An 18774-nucleotide genomic window follows, 5' to 3' on the forward strand; every position below is an offset into this window, starting at 1 on the left:
TGATGATATGATTCTTTGTCTCTTCATATGCCATTTGATGGGATGGAATAAATTTGATTGATTGATTGACTGACTGAATATTTCTGCGCTTACAAGTAAAAGTTGAATAAGTATTTCTTTTTACTAACTGCCAAAATATCAATTAATAAGTCAACTAGTTAGTGAATAACTCGTCAGTTTCTTTGTCAATCACTTGGTCAATCCATCAATCACTTTATGTAGTAGAAAATCCATTCGAAAGATACGCTACTTTCCCAGTGCATTTAATGACTAAATTAACTCGACGCCTATTGAAGATTTTCACTGCATAATTTTCACTTTTCTTTGATGCCGCAACGAAAACGAAAGTGAAATAAATGAGGCAGGTCTCCCCCTGATGAAGAGAGCGATAGAGAGAAGGGGGAGGCGAACATTTTGAAGGTAGAGTTACGAGTGCACAAGTAGTTTTTTGTGTTTTGTATTTTTTGGGTTTAGGCCTAGAAACACACAAAAAGCTGAAAAGCTAGAGCCTAGCTGAAAACTGAAACTGAACCGAACTGAGTCTCGGCCACGCTGATGAGTTTAGCCCACTTTCACTTTCGTTTCGTTTGGGTTTCGTTCCATTTTTCTAGTTTTCGGCTAGCCGGTTTTTCCAAGCCACAACACACACACACAGAGAGAGCGAGAGAGAAAGAGAGATAGAGAGAGAGAGAGAGACTAACTGACTGACTGACTGACAATGAAATAAAGTTGTTTCATATTTCATGGCGAGTTTGAAACTGAAACTAAAACTATTTCAGGCAACGCCTAAAAAATAAAAGTAAAAAACAAACTTGCATAGGAAAAAATGCCACAAAATTACTCATCAAACTGTAGACAGAGCTGCGGCATTGTAGGCTTGATCAATGGAAAAGAAAAAAATGAAAAAAAAACAAGCAGAGAAAAAAGAAACATTCATTGTCTGCCCACGTAATATGAATACACTCACAAATACTCACTCTCATACTCACATGCGAGTGAGATGTTTAGCTCTTTTTTTTTTTACCAAGTAACTAAATATAAATCTATTAGTTTTCACATTTTGCTCGCTCACTTTCACTTTTGTCAATCGCAATTAGTGACGACAACAACAATAAAGCATTGTACAAAGTTTCTCATTTTAATTGCACTCGTCTTCGAAATGAGCCTACACAACAAAATAGCAAAAGTCATTTAATTGCCAGCAAATCAACAACAATAACAACAACTGACATAGCAACAATGATAAAAGAAAACAATAGTTTATAGATGAATTACTTAACTTTTCAACTGTTAGTAGCTTTATGAATGTATTTTTAAAGTAATCAGTGTGAATCTTAAAGCAAGCAGTGCTGTTTTACTTTAAGATTGTGAACTGTACTTCTGCTGTCCTGCTGCCTGTCTGTCCACTGATTCAAGCAACTCTAACTGCTAAACTATAAAAGCTATCACCTCCAAATTTGTCTTAGATATGATTGAGCTTAATACACATACTAAGAATACTTTAACATTTTAATTACTATGTTTTGGGGTAATTATTAAGTTCAAAAGCGTGCGACTTAAGATTACAGCAGACTGTCATGGGAAACTAAATACCCAAGAAACTGACATTCGAAACAGAAATTTGCCAAGGCAAGCAGTGTTTACTTTGAAGCAAGCAGTGTTTTTCTACTTGAAGATTGAGAACTGTACTTCTGGCATCCTGCTGTCCGTCTGTCCACTCATTAAGATAGCTATAACTCATAAACTATAAGAGTTATCACTACGAAATTTCGATGAAATATTCATAAGTTTAACACACAAACTTAGTATACTTTAAAATGTAGATTAAAATCCTTTAAGACTGTGTTTTGGAGAAATTATTAAATTCGAAAGCATTTGAGTGCGACTTAGGATTACAGCAGACTCTCATGGTTTGCAAGCAACAAACTAAATACCCAAGAAACTGGCATTGAAAACACAAATTTTCCATTTGGCAACAACTACGCAGCAAATTTCATATAATTTCTGAAAGCAACAACAACGACAACAACAACAATAAGCAAACGCCCACATAGCTGTCTAAAAACACGCCTCAACAACAAAACGAAATCATTTTTCCAAACTCGGAAAAAACAGTCGAAGAAGATGATGGAAGAAGAAGAAGAAGCGAGCGATTCATAAGCCGCTTACATAAGAAGAATGAATCAATGAATGTGGCTGTGAATATTTGCTTGTTATTTGATTTTTTATTGTTTCTATTTTTTTCCACTTTTTTGTTTCTACTTATTTATTTTTTTTTGTCGAGTAGAATTTAAGCTAAGTACGCCTTAATTGGCTTTGGGCGTGGTTGAGGAACAAGCAATCAATCAGATTTCTTTATTAGAATTTTTTTTTCTCGTTTTTAATGTATTTGCAAATGAATCTGCAGCTGTAGTTGTAACTGTATCTAGCTAGCCCAATTTCCAATGTAGCCAGAACTTTGATGAAAATTCCAATGTGGCGTCGCGTCGACGCCCACATTGAAGCGAATAACTGCGTTTTTTTTATGACTTTTCTTTGTTACGCGGAAAATGAGGGAAAACCTCATACCACAACGTATACATACATACATATGTATATCTACATTTTCATACATCTCCCTCTTTCTCTATTCAGTTGAGGCGAATCTAATGCACAAGCAAAGAAAAAGAAATGAAGGGAAAACAAGTTATTGCATTTTATATTTATCCTTATCAGCAAGGCGAGAGGGAGTGGCAGTGTGAGGGGGAGGGGAAAAGTGCTATCGCCATAATTTGTATGCAGACAACGCGATTGCAGAGCTGCATTTGCTGTTCTGTTATTACACACTTCATTTATTCAGTCTGCTGCTGCAAATTACTTTGAATATGCTCTTATTATGCGCTCTCGCTCATCATTGAAGCTGCACAAAATTGAAGCGTAGTTTGCTTATAAATTATTTAAAATAGTTTTACATCTGCATTCCAATACAAAGTTTTGCAGTCTGTTAAAGTAACAAAGTCTCACAGCTCTCTTCGCTGTTAATTAACAGCGTTGTTACGTGTAAGTGCATAGGTAAACAGCGACACACACACACACTCAACGCACGCACACTGCAAGCTGTTCACGCAGTTTACTTTTTTGCCGGCGCAGTCTATTAGAGAGAGCGCCTAAAACATGACGTCACGCGACTAAAGCACTCACTCTCTCTCTTGTTATCTCTCTTTGTATTTGCGCTCTTTTGTTTTTAGACTGATCGCTGCTCAATACGTGGACATTGCTGCTGCGTTAATGAGCCGATCATTTGACATTTTGAGCAGACTAATTGTTTGCATACGTCACCAATGAAACGCAGTATTGTAGTGTACTACATACAATTGACATTAGTGCTCAGTGAGTGGTAAAAAAATGAAATCGACAGGAACTAAATGAGTCATGTGGCGCACTTAGTTTTTAGTTATATTATTCAGCAATATGACAAACAATATTACATAATTTATGAGAGAAAATCAAATGTGTTGAATAATTGATTTGTAGAAAATGAAACATAATTAAAAAATAGCAATCAAGCTTACATAATTTGCACGCACACACACACACACATACACTGCCATATTGGTATTCTACAATTACTGTTCCAATTCAATAAGCAGTGCAATTTGCCAAGTTGTTGTTATTGTTGTGTGTAAGCAAGCAGTTTTTTCTGCCGTCTGCTGTCTGCTTGACACCCACACGTGCACAGTTTGTGACGCGTGTGCGTGCAACTTGTGTGTGTGCGTGTGTTTGTGACTTATCTTAATCGCGCCTACAACTTTTGCCAACACATGTTCCAACATGTCAATCACCTTATATCTAATAAGAACAAAAAGTAAGACAACAAATCGAAGAAAAGCAACAGCAATAAATACTTGTTGTTTATCACAAACAAAATTTGATATACGATTATGATCCGTCTAAGTTATTATACAGATTATTATATTTTCGTAGGGAGCCCCGCTCATTGAGTTTTGTTGTCCATGTCAAAACATATATTAATTACATGCTGCTTACCTAAGCAGTTTTTCGCGCTCTCCCTCTCTCTCTCTTTCTCACTCTCTCTGTCGCACTTTCGACGTGTAATGTGAACCTGTCCAGCTGTTTTAGACGCAGACATTAAGCAGACGACCGCTAATTACCTCGCCAAAGCATCATCATCAGACAGTCTGGCAACCTGGCCAAATCTCAACAGACTTGCCACATTATATAAGGAGAGACACCGTTTAAAGCAGCTCAAGAATTTGACGAAAGTTAAGCTCTTCAAATGAATTTGAAATAAGCACTTAAAAAAAAAACTGAAAATCTCCTTAAGTCAACTACAATACAATTGCCCTTCAATTGTGACTAAGAAAAAGACTCCGACTAGCTTAATTTCATCATCCGACTGCTTTCGGTTTCATCTGTTGGTTTTTTATTTTACGTTTTTTTACGTTTTTACCTTCAGGTACTCAAGCGTTGCCGCTGTTTGTTGCCTACCTCAATAGCAAAGCAAGACTTTGACTTCACCTTCAAAGCACATTTTTGCAAATCAAGTTTAACGCCAAAAGCCTCAAAGAAAAAGATAAATACATAAAACACAAACAAGCAACAAGAGAGAGAAAAGACACAACTCAGATGCTCTAGCAACAAATTTTAAATAAAAATAATAACACAAGCAATTGGTTAATTGAATTAAACATTCAAAGAGAATGCTAACAAATTGATAAGTTGACTTCAAGGATTTCTTAGACAAATTCTAAAATTTTAAGCAAACCATTTATTAAATTGAATTAAAAGTTAAAATAGAATACAAACAAATTGTTGAGTACAAGGATTTATTAAACAAAAATTGGTTAATTGAATAAAGAACTAAATAAGAATACAAAGAGTTGATTTCTTTTTCTAAAAATATAATAATGAAAAAATAAGATGAATAATTGAATAGAAACTAAATTAATAAGAATACAAAGAGTTTATTTCTTACAAATGTATTCTAAAAATGTAATAATGATAACAGATGAATAATTGTATTAGAAATTAATAAAATGATTAAAAGCAATCCTAAAATGGGATTTATTAAGCATACATTTTTAAGTTTTATAGTTATAAATGTATGCTTTATATTTCTAAATCATGCAGAGAACCTTTAACATTTATGGTTAAAAATAAATAATTGCTATCATATGATACAAACATAAGATTGAAACTTTAAGCAAATGGTTTTTGTGCAGATATAGAATATAAAGTGGAATTTAATTGCTTCTTCAAAATGTTTTCAATATAGTGAAACTACTAAGTTAAATAATTTTATATTCTCTACTATTAACTTTAATAATTTCATACTCTCTCATTCAGTCATATTCAATAAACTTTTAAAGTGCCGCAAGTTTCAGCAAACACATTATTAAAATTGAATGTCTAGTTTGAATGTCAATACAATCAAATAAATTGAGCCACGCCTTACTTTGAATGCGTTGCAAGCTCCATAAATAAATGAAAATACCTTCTGCAAGAGTATGAGCACTGAAAATAAACTGCCAAAAATAGAGAGAGAGAAAAACGTTGTAATTTTTGTTAATGATTTTTTGTTGTTTCTCTTTTTTTTTTCTAGTTTTGAGTTTTGGGCTATAATTCGTTCGTTTCGCTTCTTGACGCTGCTGCATAGTTTCAGTTTTTGGTTTTAGCCACGTTTGATGTCTATAAATGTTGGTTAAGGTTGGCTTAACTTTGAAATCAAGTTTGAGTCAAACTACATAGGCCAAACATAAACGGATAGTTGCTTTTTAGCCTGCTCTACTAGCAACATTAGTTGGTAGTTGCTTTTTTTTTTGGTTTGCTGTAATGTAATGCATTTGTCTTTTCGAGTTGTTGTTGTTGCTTTTGCAGTATCATTGCTGGCTTGGGGTATTAGACACGGTCTGATTACCTGATAAATTCATAGATAGACTCGTATGTGACGGCATTAAAATAATTGTGATTTACGACTCGCCTTTTTTCTACTACTATATACAACTGCAATTTCGATGCTCGATTTAAGCTGAAAAATGTTAAAAGCCAACAGCATTAATGCAATTTAAATGCGCTTTAGATAAGGCTAATTTATTTAAAAATTGCTGTAGTTAACAATTAAATGAAATTCACAATTCCTTTAATTGAAATGCGTTTTCAATTTCAATGAATTTCCATAGCAAACAGCTTTAACAGCTGTTAACTGGCTTTATTAAATGTTAATTGAATGTTTTTTACAACAGCAATTTTTAATTGGGGATTAATTGTAAAATATACTTTAATTTGCTTTGAACTGAAATTGCATTAAATTAAATGTGTAGTTCAATTCTCGTAATATTCAGCTTTAACAGCTGCTAACTTAGTTTGAATGTTAATTAACATTTACACAACCCAAATTTTAGGTTCATATGACAATATTGTTTTATTCTTTTTATTGTTTTAAAATTTCAAAAGATTTAAATTAAATTAAAATTAACTCTTGTACCATTAAATTTTAACAGCTGTTAACTTAGATTAGGATTGAATGTTAATCAACATTTCCACAACATAATTTTGAGGTATCTTCAAAAATGTTGTGTTCTTTTCTGTGCTTCAAAGTTATTGTAATTAGCAATAGATTTAAGTTTAATCTACTTCCATATCAATAAATTCTCATAGCACTCAATCTGTTAACTAGCATTAACATTGCATGTTAATTAACATTTGTGCAACATGATTTTTTTTAGGTTCATTCGACAGCCTTGGTTTGCTTTTTCATTTTTTTTTATTTTTGTTATTTTAAATGCCATTTAGCTCATTTATGGCAGAGGAAACTGAGAAGAAAATATACATTCACATTTTTACTGTATGCCAAAGGCAAATATGCCGTTTCTTTTTGTGTGAATGTGTGCATGTGTGTGTGTGTGTGCGTTTTGCCAGCCTCCCCAATCAGCCAAGCGAGCGACAATAATAAAAGCATATAAATGAAAATGAAAATAATAAAAATCATACGAGATATATGTAATAACAATAATAAGTTTCGCCTTCGGGTAGGTCATGCGAGAGTCTGCTCTTTCCCTTACTCTTCTCCCTTGCTCTCCTACTCTTGTTCTTCCTCTTTGTCTGCCTCTTTTGTTGAAGTTCCATGCGTAATAAAAAGCTCAGCAGTGTCTGAGGCTTTTCAACTGTTTACACACAATTTGCTGACTGCTATGGCCTTACTTCAATTGCTGACTGCTATGGCAACTGGCTTACTCCTATTGCTCACTGCTATGGCAGCTGGCTTACTCCTATTGCTCACTGCTATGGCATCTGGCTTATTCCATTAGTTGACTGCTATGAAATCTGCTTACTTCAGTAGCTAACTGCTATGAAATTTAGTGTACTCCAATTGGTAACTGCTAAAAGAACTACCTTACTCCAATAGCTGGCTGTTATGACGTCTTGCTTACTTTCATTAGTTGACTGCTATGACAGTTTTCTTACTTCAATTGCTGACTACTATGCCATTTAGCTTACTCCATTTGCTGACTGCTATGACAGCATCTTTATGCTAATATCACAAGTAGTTAAAAACAATTGCAACAATCTCACATATATTATTTTTTATCTTTCACCATTAATAGTCAAGCATTAACTTTTATTAATTTGCATTCAACTTTCACCTGTATTTTAATTGCTCAATATTTCTCTCATTTTCGCATTCGAATTGTGCACAAAATGTGACAATTATCGACGGCTCATTTATTAAATGCAAACATATTTACAACAACAATTTGATTTTATTGCTGCATAAATTATTCGTTAAATACAATGTGTAGAATTTTCACCGCAAGTTGTTAAACGCATTTATACAATGTTTTAAAGTGTTAAGTAAACTGGGAATATATTTTAACAGTTTTTTGTTTATTTGACAGTTTAGAGTACTGATATTTTATGTTGAAATTCTTCATAGTAAAATATATATCTTATTGCTATTTTGCATTGATTTCGGACTTTTGTTTTTGGCTTCAAAATAATTGATGAAGTATGTTGATCCATAGTAACTTATTTATTTTAATCCATCACAACGTGCAGCAATTATAAGAAAAAAAAAACACTTATCCAATTATTTTGGAATTGTAAAATAAGTTTAAAGTATTTCTATAATCTTTTTCTTCTGTAAAGTATTTCTACAATCAAATTTCATATACTTTTTCTTCTGCCTTCACATTTAAAAATGATTTAAATTTAAATCGTTTCCCTAAAAGTTTTAATCCATACAGATTACTTTAACTACTAAATGTTAATCGCAGACTATTTGGGTTTTAAAACTTAAATTTCACTGCTGTTAAATCGCGTGTTTCATTTTCCAATTTCTTAATTATTCAAGCGCAAACTTTACGACTTGGACTTGGCTTCCAAATAAATGCAGACCCTCGATAAGTTCCGTTACACTTTCAACAATAAATAAATTATAATTAACACGACCTTACTAAACAATAGCACAGACCATAAATCGATTCGTAAAACAAAAGGCAAAATCATCAAACTCATCCGATTGGAACTCAAATGATTCACATTTGCTGTCGAGTTTAGTTTGTTAATTAAAAATTAAATTGAAATAAAACAATTGCGGATTTAATACAATTGTTAATTGTTGGTAAAAACCATGGCTACATTTTTTTTATTGTTTTGTTTTATTAATTGCAGTAATTTTTGCACTTAAAAATTTAATATCTAAAGCGACGTTTGGCTGGGCTAATTAAAATTGCATTAAAGTAGCCGGATAATTTATTGGCCTTTAACTTGTCTTGCGGCTGTCATAATTTGTACCCTGTAAAATTAAACGAGGAAGGGTTGGTTAGTGATTTGGTAAAGGGAGAAATATTTGTGGATATGAAAAAGAATAGAAATACATTTTGGATTATGAAGTATTTGTATTTAGTAGAATGACAATTAGAGGAAGAATTATAAATAAAGTTAGGCCTTTTATCTTAAATGTTGATTGTGCATTTTTTATTTTTGATCTATTATGGTTTTAAGTTTAAATTAAGTCAATTTTTTATCTTAACTTTTAATTTTTTCCTCTTCGTTTTGGGGACTTATTTGCTTTGGCTGACAATATAGTATATTTTTTGTGTTCTATGGTATATTTTGTACTGATGCAGCATTATTTCGTTATATCAAATAGAGAGCTCAGTATATTTTAGTATTTCAGTATATTCATTTAGTATATTTTATGTTTTACGGTATTTCTCAGTCGAGTCCGCTGAGTATATAATAGCGTTTTAGTATATCCATTTAGTATATTTTATTTTATTGTATGGTATTTCACAGTCGGGACTACTTAGTATATTTTAGTATTTTTAGTATATTCATTAAATATACTTTTTTTGTTGTATTTTAAGGTATATTTCAGCCGGGCCCGCTTAGTATATTTTAGTATATTCATTTGGTATATTTTTATTTTATTTTAGAGTATTTCTCAGTCGAGTTCACTCAGTATATTTTAGTATTTTTAGTATATTCATTAAGTATATTTTTTATTGTATTTTTTGGGGTATTTCTCAGTCGAGTCCACTCAACTGTAGATTTCTTTTTTGCTTGCCACTTTTAGAATTATTTACAATCTAAAAATCTTATGTGATAAATTTACAATTTATTTGACTTATTTTGATCACAGCACCGACTAGCAACTACCCTTTACAACATATGGCTTTCCTCCATTTTATCTGCCAAAACTTCTTCCATTTTTCCCACCCATTTTCTTTATACTTTTTGCTGGCCATCCAATTAGCCAACTGAATAAGTTTATTTGTTTTACCACTGCGAATTTTGTTTGAATTTTTCCAGTTGCACTGTTTGCGTTTGCAGCTGTTTTCTGTCTTTCATTTTCATCGTGAAAATGTTGTTGCTTCTTCTTCTTTTTCAGCTGATTCTACTTCTTCTTCGTCGTCTTTCATTTCGTCTTCTTTTCCTTGTGTGGGCGTGGCCTTTGTTGCTTGTTTTTATTGCAATTAAACATGCAATTGGGGGCCAGCCATAAACTATGCGACGCATTCCCCTCCGTTCGGATAATGTGTAATTAGTACACACACACACATTGTAAGGGTGTGTGTGGAATACGTTATAAACAAATGTGAGTCAGCCAATATTACGCTTCTTTGTCCTTAACATTTGCCATTGTCCTGCTTAATCCCAATGCAAATTCATTTATTACTTTCTTTCATTCGCAGTCCGCATATGAAAGTATTTTCTTTAATATGGAATTTACATCCCTAATGAATGCATAAAATAAGAATATCTCAAGATTTTATTACTGCGATGCATTTTCATTGATGCTCTTAGTTTATTGATGTGCAAATTCTGTGTATCTTATAAAATTCAGAGAATGTTTGATACCAAATGAGTGCATAAAAGAGGAATATCTAAAGTTTTTCATGAGATCTATAAATGTATATTTTTTACTGCTCTGATGAAGTACTTTTCTCAAGCTAAATGCATTTTAAATAAAAGCTAAATTTGGTTGCGATCAGATAAAAATTGTAGAAGTTATTAAAGAAATACCTTTGTATAGGCAAAAATGACTAGTTACTAGAAGTCTTAGTTGCTTTGGCTGACATTCTGGTATATTGTGCCGCCTATGGTATATTTTGAATGTGGTACTATATCTATATACCAAATTGGTATATTTAAAAAAAATACCGCAATATTTAGCTTTTATTTAAAATGGGTAGCGGGTATCTCACAGTCGAGCACACTCGACTATAGCTTTCTAACTTGTTATTTTTTCGAATTTAAAAAAAATTTACAGACGATCATCCGACATTAAAATGTCTTCTCATCCGACATTGAAATCTCTTCTGCCGACAGAGAATCTAGGCCGAGACTCTAGGTTATCATGACTTAACCTCTCCCGTTCAGATCTATTGCGCGGAGCCCACATCCGCTTCAGATTTTCAATGACTTTGTCGAAATAACAAAATTCAGTTCCAAATTCATTTTGTTTGCGGGCAGTCGAAACATTTAAAATGGGCAGAATAAAATTTAATAGAGTTTTCTTACTGATGGTCCTTCAAATATTATTGGTGGCTACAACAACTGGAGATGAAGTGAGATCAAAGACATAATACTAAGAAGAATAAAGAGTGATTAAAGTGTTTAATTTTTCTTATTATCAGACGTGTGAATCAGACCGAATAATGGAAGAACAGTGCCGGCTTCATAACTACAAGACTGTTAAACCTTTACTCGACTATTTCAGGCAGGTTAGAAATGAGTTAGAACAAAGTGAAACTAAGGAAAAGCAGATAAGTGAATTAAATTCCGATCTTATGGAAAAATATCATGAAATTGTAAGAATTCATGAAACATTCATGAAGGAGGCAGATCTGTTAAATGAGTACAAAAACAAAGTAATCAAAGGGGAACACGATTTACAATTGTGTCAAAATAAAGCTGATAAATCTGATTTTGAAATTAATTCACAACATAATATTATTCTTAAATTAAAAGAACAACTAGCAGATAAATCCACCAACTTAGAAAATTGTCAAGTTCAATTAAAATCTGTTAATTCTAAATTATTTGAAAAAGATGAAAATATAAAGAGATTGAGTGAGAATATTAAAAATAACACCGAACATCAGAAAACACTTGAGTTGGAATTAGAGAAGAGTAAATCTATATTAGTAAATCATGAAAAAGATATTCAGTTATGTCGATCAGAAATCAACGAATTAAATAGGACATCAGAGAACAATAGAGAAAAACAGAAAAAGATTCAATTGAAATTAACAGAAAATGAAACTAAGCTAATAGATAAAGTAAAGGAAAATCAGTTATATCAATCTGAACTTGATAAAGTAAATGCCACAACATGCATCCCTTTCGGTGATAATCCAGGAGTTCATCAACTCAATGTCTCTGGCATAGGTTTATTCAATGTTTTGTGCGATAGTCAGTTAGCTGGACCTGGATGGATTGTAATACAACAACGAGTGGGGGGAAATGAGAATTTCACTAGGGATTGGGCAACGTATCGCAAAGGTTTTGGTTCTTTTGAAAGTGATTTCTTTCTTGGCTTAGAGAAAATCCATCGTATCACGAGCTTGCAGCGATTCGAACTTTACATACATTTGGTTCATCGGAATGGAAGAACCCTCAACGCTCGTTATGACGACTTCAAAATATCTGATGAAGATAATGGATATGCACTGAGTTTGGGTAAATTCACTGGAACTATTATTGAGGATGGCATGAGAATAGCTAAAAATATGAAATTCACAACATTCGATCGCGACAACGACAAAGATGATTATGGTAATTGCGCAGACTTGTTTGAAAGTGGCTGGTGGTACAATTCTTGTTCTGCTTGGTAAATATTGAAAATTTTTATTAACGAAGGAATACACATATTTATAGATTTTTGTTGTTTCTTATGCAGTCCTTTAAATGCACCATATGGGAAACATCTAGTTTGGTGCTACTTTGAGTGTATTTACCTTAAAGAAGTTAAGATGCTAATTCGCCCCAAAGAAGCAATAAAGAAGTTATAAACTGAAAAGCTGAAATTCCCATATTTGAATCAATTATGTAATCATTTATATATTATTTAACCGGTATTTTCGGTATATCAATATAGTACCATATTCAAAATATACCATAGGCGGCATAATATACCAGATTGTCAGCCAAAGCAACTAAGGCCCATAGTATGTAGGCATTTTTGCTCATACAAAAGTGGGAGTGGGCGTGGCAAAAATTTTAAGCAAACTTGAACTGGCTGCAAATATAACAAATGCTGTTGAAAAAAATTATAGCTCTATCTCTTATAGTCTCTGAGATCTAGGTGTTCATACGGACAGACAGACAGACGGACAGATGGTTATGGATAGATCGTCTAGGGTTATGTTATATACATTTCCTGCCGGCAAAAAGTTATAAACCATTGTTTCTAAATGTGTAGATAAATAATTCTTTAAAATTTAGATTTCTATCCAAAAATCACGGTTATATGATACAGATTTAAATTTACCAGCAATGATTTAAAAGTTTTTCTATGATGAAAAAGATTCTTAATCTTAAAATTATGATTGAGATTAAAATCTTGATTTAAGAATTGTTTAATCCAAAACTCTTGTTTCAATAATTTTCCTTTAAGATCGAATTTCCTTAAAATCTTTAAGAATTAATTTCTAGATAAGCAAATATTTTAGGGAATAGTTAAAGAAAGTAGCAAAACATTGTATTATAAATACAAATTTGATGAATTTATAAAGTGTAACATTCATTGTTTTGATAAGTTTCATTGGAATATTCGGTTATATCAGCTATCGAAGCGCATCTTGACTGGCAAACACACACACTTTATACACACACTTTACACACATCATTTTGTTGGCTGACAGCATTTTTGATGAAATGGCTTTTTATATGATTTATGATTCAATTGGAATGATTACGACATACGCTGAAATGAGCAAATGTTGCTCCTTTTTGCTGCTTTAACTTTGGCTGCTGTTTCAGCTGATGACGACAACAGCTGCAATTTAGAAATTAAATTTGCCATGCAACATTAAGAGCCAGCAACAAATGAATTGAAAGGCGGGGGCACAACACACACACACACACACAAACGCACATACATACTAACACACACTCATCCAACGAACTGTGATTCAGTGCAGAGAACTCGGCGACTTCTTGGGAAAAGAACTCTCGGGAGTCGAATCGAGTTGAGTTGAGTTTTAGGATCCACTCCGTGACGCGACACATGTTGTCACTTTGCTTCTGCTTCTGCTTCTTCCTCCTCTGTGTTCCCCTTTTCGCCCCTCTCTTTGTTAATATCCGGCTACTTTTGCCCTCGCTAATAATTCATTATCTGGCGCAATGCATCTATAAGGTGTTGCCAACCAGACTGAGAGACGGCCCGACTGCAAAAGTATCTGCCAGATACATCTCTATCCTTTTCCCTTCCATCTCTTTTTCTATTTGCAGCTGATGAATGCAGGCAACATTCGCTTCGCAATATTTGCTTTATTTATTTTCGGCTTTTGTTCGTTTTGCTCTTCTTCTTTTGGTTAATTAAGTGCAATAAACTTGTTGCAGACGATGAACCTTTTTTTAATTGATTTTCTAATGTATTGTGTGGATTGATAAATTCATCAAAAATTTTAGACAAATTCTGTATAGAAATTTTTGATTTGAAATTTGTATAAATTCTTTTTAATTTGTAAACAAATCAATATAAATATTTTTGGTTTAAGAAACTCACTCATTTATTTTTATTTAAATATTTTGAGCAAAATAAAGGATTGTAAGCAAAAACCTTAAACAAAATTCAATTTAAAGATTCTAGACTATTCACTCTTTTTTTTTTTTAGAATTTATTAAGAATTTACTGATCAGTTCTTTAATAAATACAATCGTATTCAAAAATTATCCATTCATTTTAAAATAAAATCATTTTAATAAATTTGACGATATAAAGAATTTGAAATAAATTCAGTCACTTAAAGAATTTTTGAATGTTTTTATTTCAGAATAAGAAACAATTTGTAACATTCTTTTTCTCCATTAAAAAGTTGATGTATTCATTTTAAAATAAGTTAATCAGTTTAATAATAAACACATGCATTTAGTTTTAAATTAATTTGGTTCCTTCAAGAATATCTACAAGAATTAAAGAATATGAATATGATTTTTTTTTTAATCTAATAAAAAATGTTTGCGAGTATTTTCGAATGACCTTGAATGTTTATGCAGTATTTTAAAAAAAATGTCAGTCTAAGTTTATGAATTGTATTGCTACTTTTATTATTATTATTGAAGCATAGATTACAAATGAATTTATAACCAAGCGTAAATGTATTAGCTCTGGCTTTGCCAAGAAATGTATTTTTATTTCAATAAATTCTAACCAATATAAAACGAATTCATTTATTTTAAAGTATTTGTAACCTAATAAAGAGATTATTAATTAAAGAAAAGCTAAACATATTCATAATGATAGACACACAACATAAAGTTAGTTAGTTACTTTCTTTCTATTCCAAACTTTGCATTTTAAATCTATTAAAAAATGTTTTTTTTGGGTAATTATAATCAAATGTTGTAACTAAATGAAACTAGTTATATTTGGTCCATTCAAGAATATATGAATTTATTGTGAAACAAATTCAGCTGCATAAATAATTTGTGAATATTCTTTATTCTGACATTTGAAAGTTTATACATCAATTTAAAAAAATTTCAGTCTAAGAAAGAGTTTATGCATTGATCTATCAATAAATTCTGTCTAATAAAGAAGTAATGCATTTATTTTCAAATAAACCTCATCTAATAAGAAGATAATTTTTTAAAGAAATGTCGACAACTGTCTAAAAAGATTCGCATTGATAGACACACGACATCAAGGTTAACTTCCCTTTATTACAAACTTTACATTTTATTTTCACAACTATTAAAAAATGTTTTTTTGTTGGGTAATTATAATCAAATGTTGTAACCAAATGAAACCAGTTAAATTTGGCACTGTTCAGCACCTTCTTCTATCTTATCTACACCTAGAACCTAGAACCTATCACGAAATCGTAATCAACAAGTAATTTTAGGGTTAGTGTTCAGTTCAATGCTGTCGCCTCCGTCAGCGTCAATATCATTTTTCAAGGATATTACCAATTTGTCACAGACAGCAAATATAGGAGACAAGTCTCCAAGGAGAGTAGGAGATAGAGAGGGAGAGAGAGGATGAAAGCGAGGGGCGGGTCACGAGTTTGCTGGAAATAAAGCAAATTAAATGGAAAGCGGCGTGTAAATCTGTCGCATTAGCAAAACATCATGTTTCACTGCAAATGGCACGCACTGTAAAATATGTTAACTAGAAGGAGGCTGCCTCGATTCTTGCTATTCTCCCTCACTCTCTCTCTCTATTGGTATTGACACGGCAGCGAGAAAATTGTAGAAGAGGAGAGAGAGAGGGGGGAATTGGGAGGGACACGATCTCCTGGCAACAGTGAAGGACAAACAAGTGCGATGCGGAGGTGGGAAAGAGAACGATGCAGGAGTGTGAAGCCAAGCAAGGACATCATCAAATTGACACAGCGACAGTCACAGTGGAGCAAGAGCTATTGAAATTTGTATAATATTGCAAATGAATTATTAATGCTATAGAATTGTTCAGACACAAATATTAATAATCATATTAAATATATATCTATAATATATACCATAATAGAATTAATACTATAATCTATATAATAGTACCATAATATAATATCATAATTATTATTAATATTTGTGTCTGAGTACTTCCATAGCATTAATAACATATCATTGTATTATAACTATTTATATCAATTATTATATTATTAAATCAAATAGAAGACACAAAAATAACTTTTTATTGATAATAAATTAAAATTAGATTTAATAATCTTTAAAAAAAATTTCGTTTGAATTAATCATACAATTAAAATATATCTACCTTGAAATATTAAAATAATATAGCATATAAAATCCAACGAGAGATAAAAAATTAAAATATATTTACTTAAAATAAAGACAATAAAGTTTAAATTTATTTGCTTTACAATAATATTATATTGCGCATAAAATCAAACAAAAGTTACAATTATAATGACTGCTAAATTTCAAATTTGCTTATTTTATTTTATTTCTTTGAATATATGAACTTACCTAATAATTGAATAAAACATCTAAAACATTTAGAATGATTTATCTCTGCTAAGATGTAAATTAAAAACAGCTTCATTTCAATTTATTTGCTTACTTTTTTTAAATGTAGGAAATGAGTTGGTATTATTCTTCTTCTTCTTTTTTAACTTATAAAAATACTTAAGTTGTGAAGAATAAAACAAAAGTCATTTACTACGCTTTAAGTATTTTTATATTGTGGTTTGTTTTATTCTATAAGTATTTAAATGTAAACATTAAAACACTTAAATTCCAATTAATAAACCAAACTCATTTTGTTTGAAGTTTAAAAATAATATTACACTTCAAATCAAATACAAGAATAACTTTATAATCAACACTTACTTCTAAGAACTTAATTTTGATTGTACCAGAATGTGATTTAGTAAATGAAATACTAAAAATATGAATAAGAAATCAAAATAGAATTCTTAAAATACAAGTAATTTATTTTAAGTATGCGATTAATATAGTATTGTGAATAATTTCGTTTGTTATTCATAATATTACGCATACGTCCCAGTGTGCAGTGTGTGTCGACACTTGTAGATTGTAGGCGTGTGTGTGTGTGAGTGTGGGAGGGAGCGTGTATTGGTTTGGTATACAACATGTTGAGCCTGAACCTTAATTTATGCCACTTTCCATCGCCGTCGCCGTCGTTGTTGCCTTTGCCTCCTACTTGCCACTTGCCACGTCGCACGTTGCACGTCTCCAGTCGCCTGTCGCCAGTTGTCGACGTCGTTGTCGTTGTTGTTGTCGTCTGTGTGTGGCAAAGGATTTTCGGGTTTCACCTTTTTGCCTTGTTGTCCTTGTTGTTGTTGTTGTTGTTGTCGTTTCAATTGTCGCAGCTTCTGTTGATGTTGTTGTTGTGGCCATTTGCCATTTTTACTTATTGTCACTGTTATTTTTTTTTGTATTTAGTTTTCCACTTTTTCCCATCCACGCAATGTTGTTCGCTATTAGCTTTTTATGCAACGTCGCGCTTCATGATAATTTTTTATGGCTTATTGTGTTTGATTACACGTGTTGAGACCAAAACATCAACAGCAACAGCAACAACAACACGAAGCGAAGCAAACTGAGGCAAACAATTGGTCTCGCTATTTTCTTGGTTTCTTTTTCATCACTTCTTCACAGAGTTTTCTTTTTTTTTTAATTGTATATTAAGAGCAAAGGCTTCCTTTTCAAAATACCATATTAAAACTCGCTATATATAGCATATTTATACTATACTACAGTGCGTATACGCAATTTCTGTATTAAATGTTAGTTATCAAGTTTTCTAATAAACGTTTCACAAATTATGGAAAATTAATAATGAATTATTAGAAAAATGACAAACTAAATCAATATTTAATTGTTTAAATTTCATTATTAAGCCTGCTGAATATTTTTTAGGAATACAAAAAATATTATTTACGAAAACTAATTTTAATTTCTTATCTTTTCTTTTATTTCCAGGTATGTACCAATCTCTATATAATGGTTTTTTGATTATTATAAGTAGTAAGTAAAATCATAAAGAATATATGATAAATATGATAAAATATAAATATTTATATTTGCCAAGTGGTTGCTAATTTATATCATAAAAGAGAAAACTTGATATATTCTATCTACTTCAGCTGATTGAAAAATTAAAGGAAAAGAAATCTGAGGAAATCTTTATGGGAAATCTTTAATAATTTGCATTAATTATGTTAAATTATGAAACGCAATCGTTAGGTTTTTTTTAACAGTGTTGTTTATTAACTCGGTTATTCCAAATCTCTTATTAAAATCGTTACATATCATTAACAGTTGCACCCCAACAGAGCTGTTAATTAACAGAACTCATCATTGATGTTAATTTATAGAACTTAACATTGTAACTCTTATTTAAATAACAGATGCAGCTAAAACAATGCTGTTAATTAACAGAACTGAACGTTAATGTTAATCAACAGAACTTAACATTGCAGTTCTTATTAAAAGGCTAACATTTAAATAACAGATGCTGCCAAAATAGTGCTGTTGATTGAAAGAACTTAACATTGCCACAATGTTAAGCAGTCGAAATGAAGTCAGTTTGATTTTGAATACGCAAAGTAATCAAAA

At 31.5% G+C, this 18774-nt stretch overlaps 2 protein-coding genes across 6 annotated transcripts in view; both read left to right on the forward strand.

The window, feature by feature from the left end:
- LOC132786284 (neurogenic protein mastermind) overlaps positions 1-18774 on the forward strand; it is a 123134-nt gene that overhangs the window by 46706 nt on the left and 57654 nt on the right. The window lies entirely within an intron of this gene.
- Positions 10986-12664, forward strand: LOC132786925 (fibrinogen-like protein 1). Its single transcript, XM_060793726.1, has 3 exons — positions 10986-11072; positions 11142-12337; positions 12407-12664. Exons 1-3 carry the CDS (start codon positions 10992-10994, stop codon positions 12516-12518), a joined length of 1389 nt encoding a protein of 462 aa, XP_060649709.1. The 5' UTR covers positions 10986-10991; the 3' UTR covers positions 12519-12664.

Source organism: Drosophila nasuta, chromosome 2L (assembly GCF_023558535.2).
Source record: "Drosophila nasuta strain 15112-1781.00 chromosome 2L, ASM2355853v1, whole genome shotgun sequence".
Lineage (NCBI taxonomy): Eukaryota > Metazoa > Arthropoda > Insecta > Diptera > Drosophilidae > Drosophila > Drosophila nasuta.

Excerpts from the sequence above, each read along its gene's own strand:
- LOC132786925 (XM_060793726.1), top strand. The coding sequence starts at position 10,992 with ATGGGCAGAATAAAATTTAATAGAGTTTTCTTACTGATGGTCCTTCAA. Across the intron at positions 11,073-11,141 it reads CTACAACAACTGGAGATGAA|ACGTGTGAATCAGACCGAAT; the intron begins GTGAGATCAAAG and ends TCTTATTATCAG. Across the intron at positions 12,338-12,406 it reads TACAATTCTTGTTCTGCTTG|TCCTTTAAATGCACCATATG; the intron begins GTAAATATTGAA and ends TTTCTTATGCAG.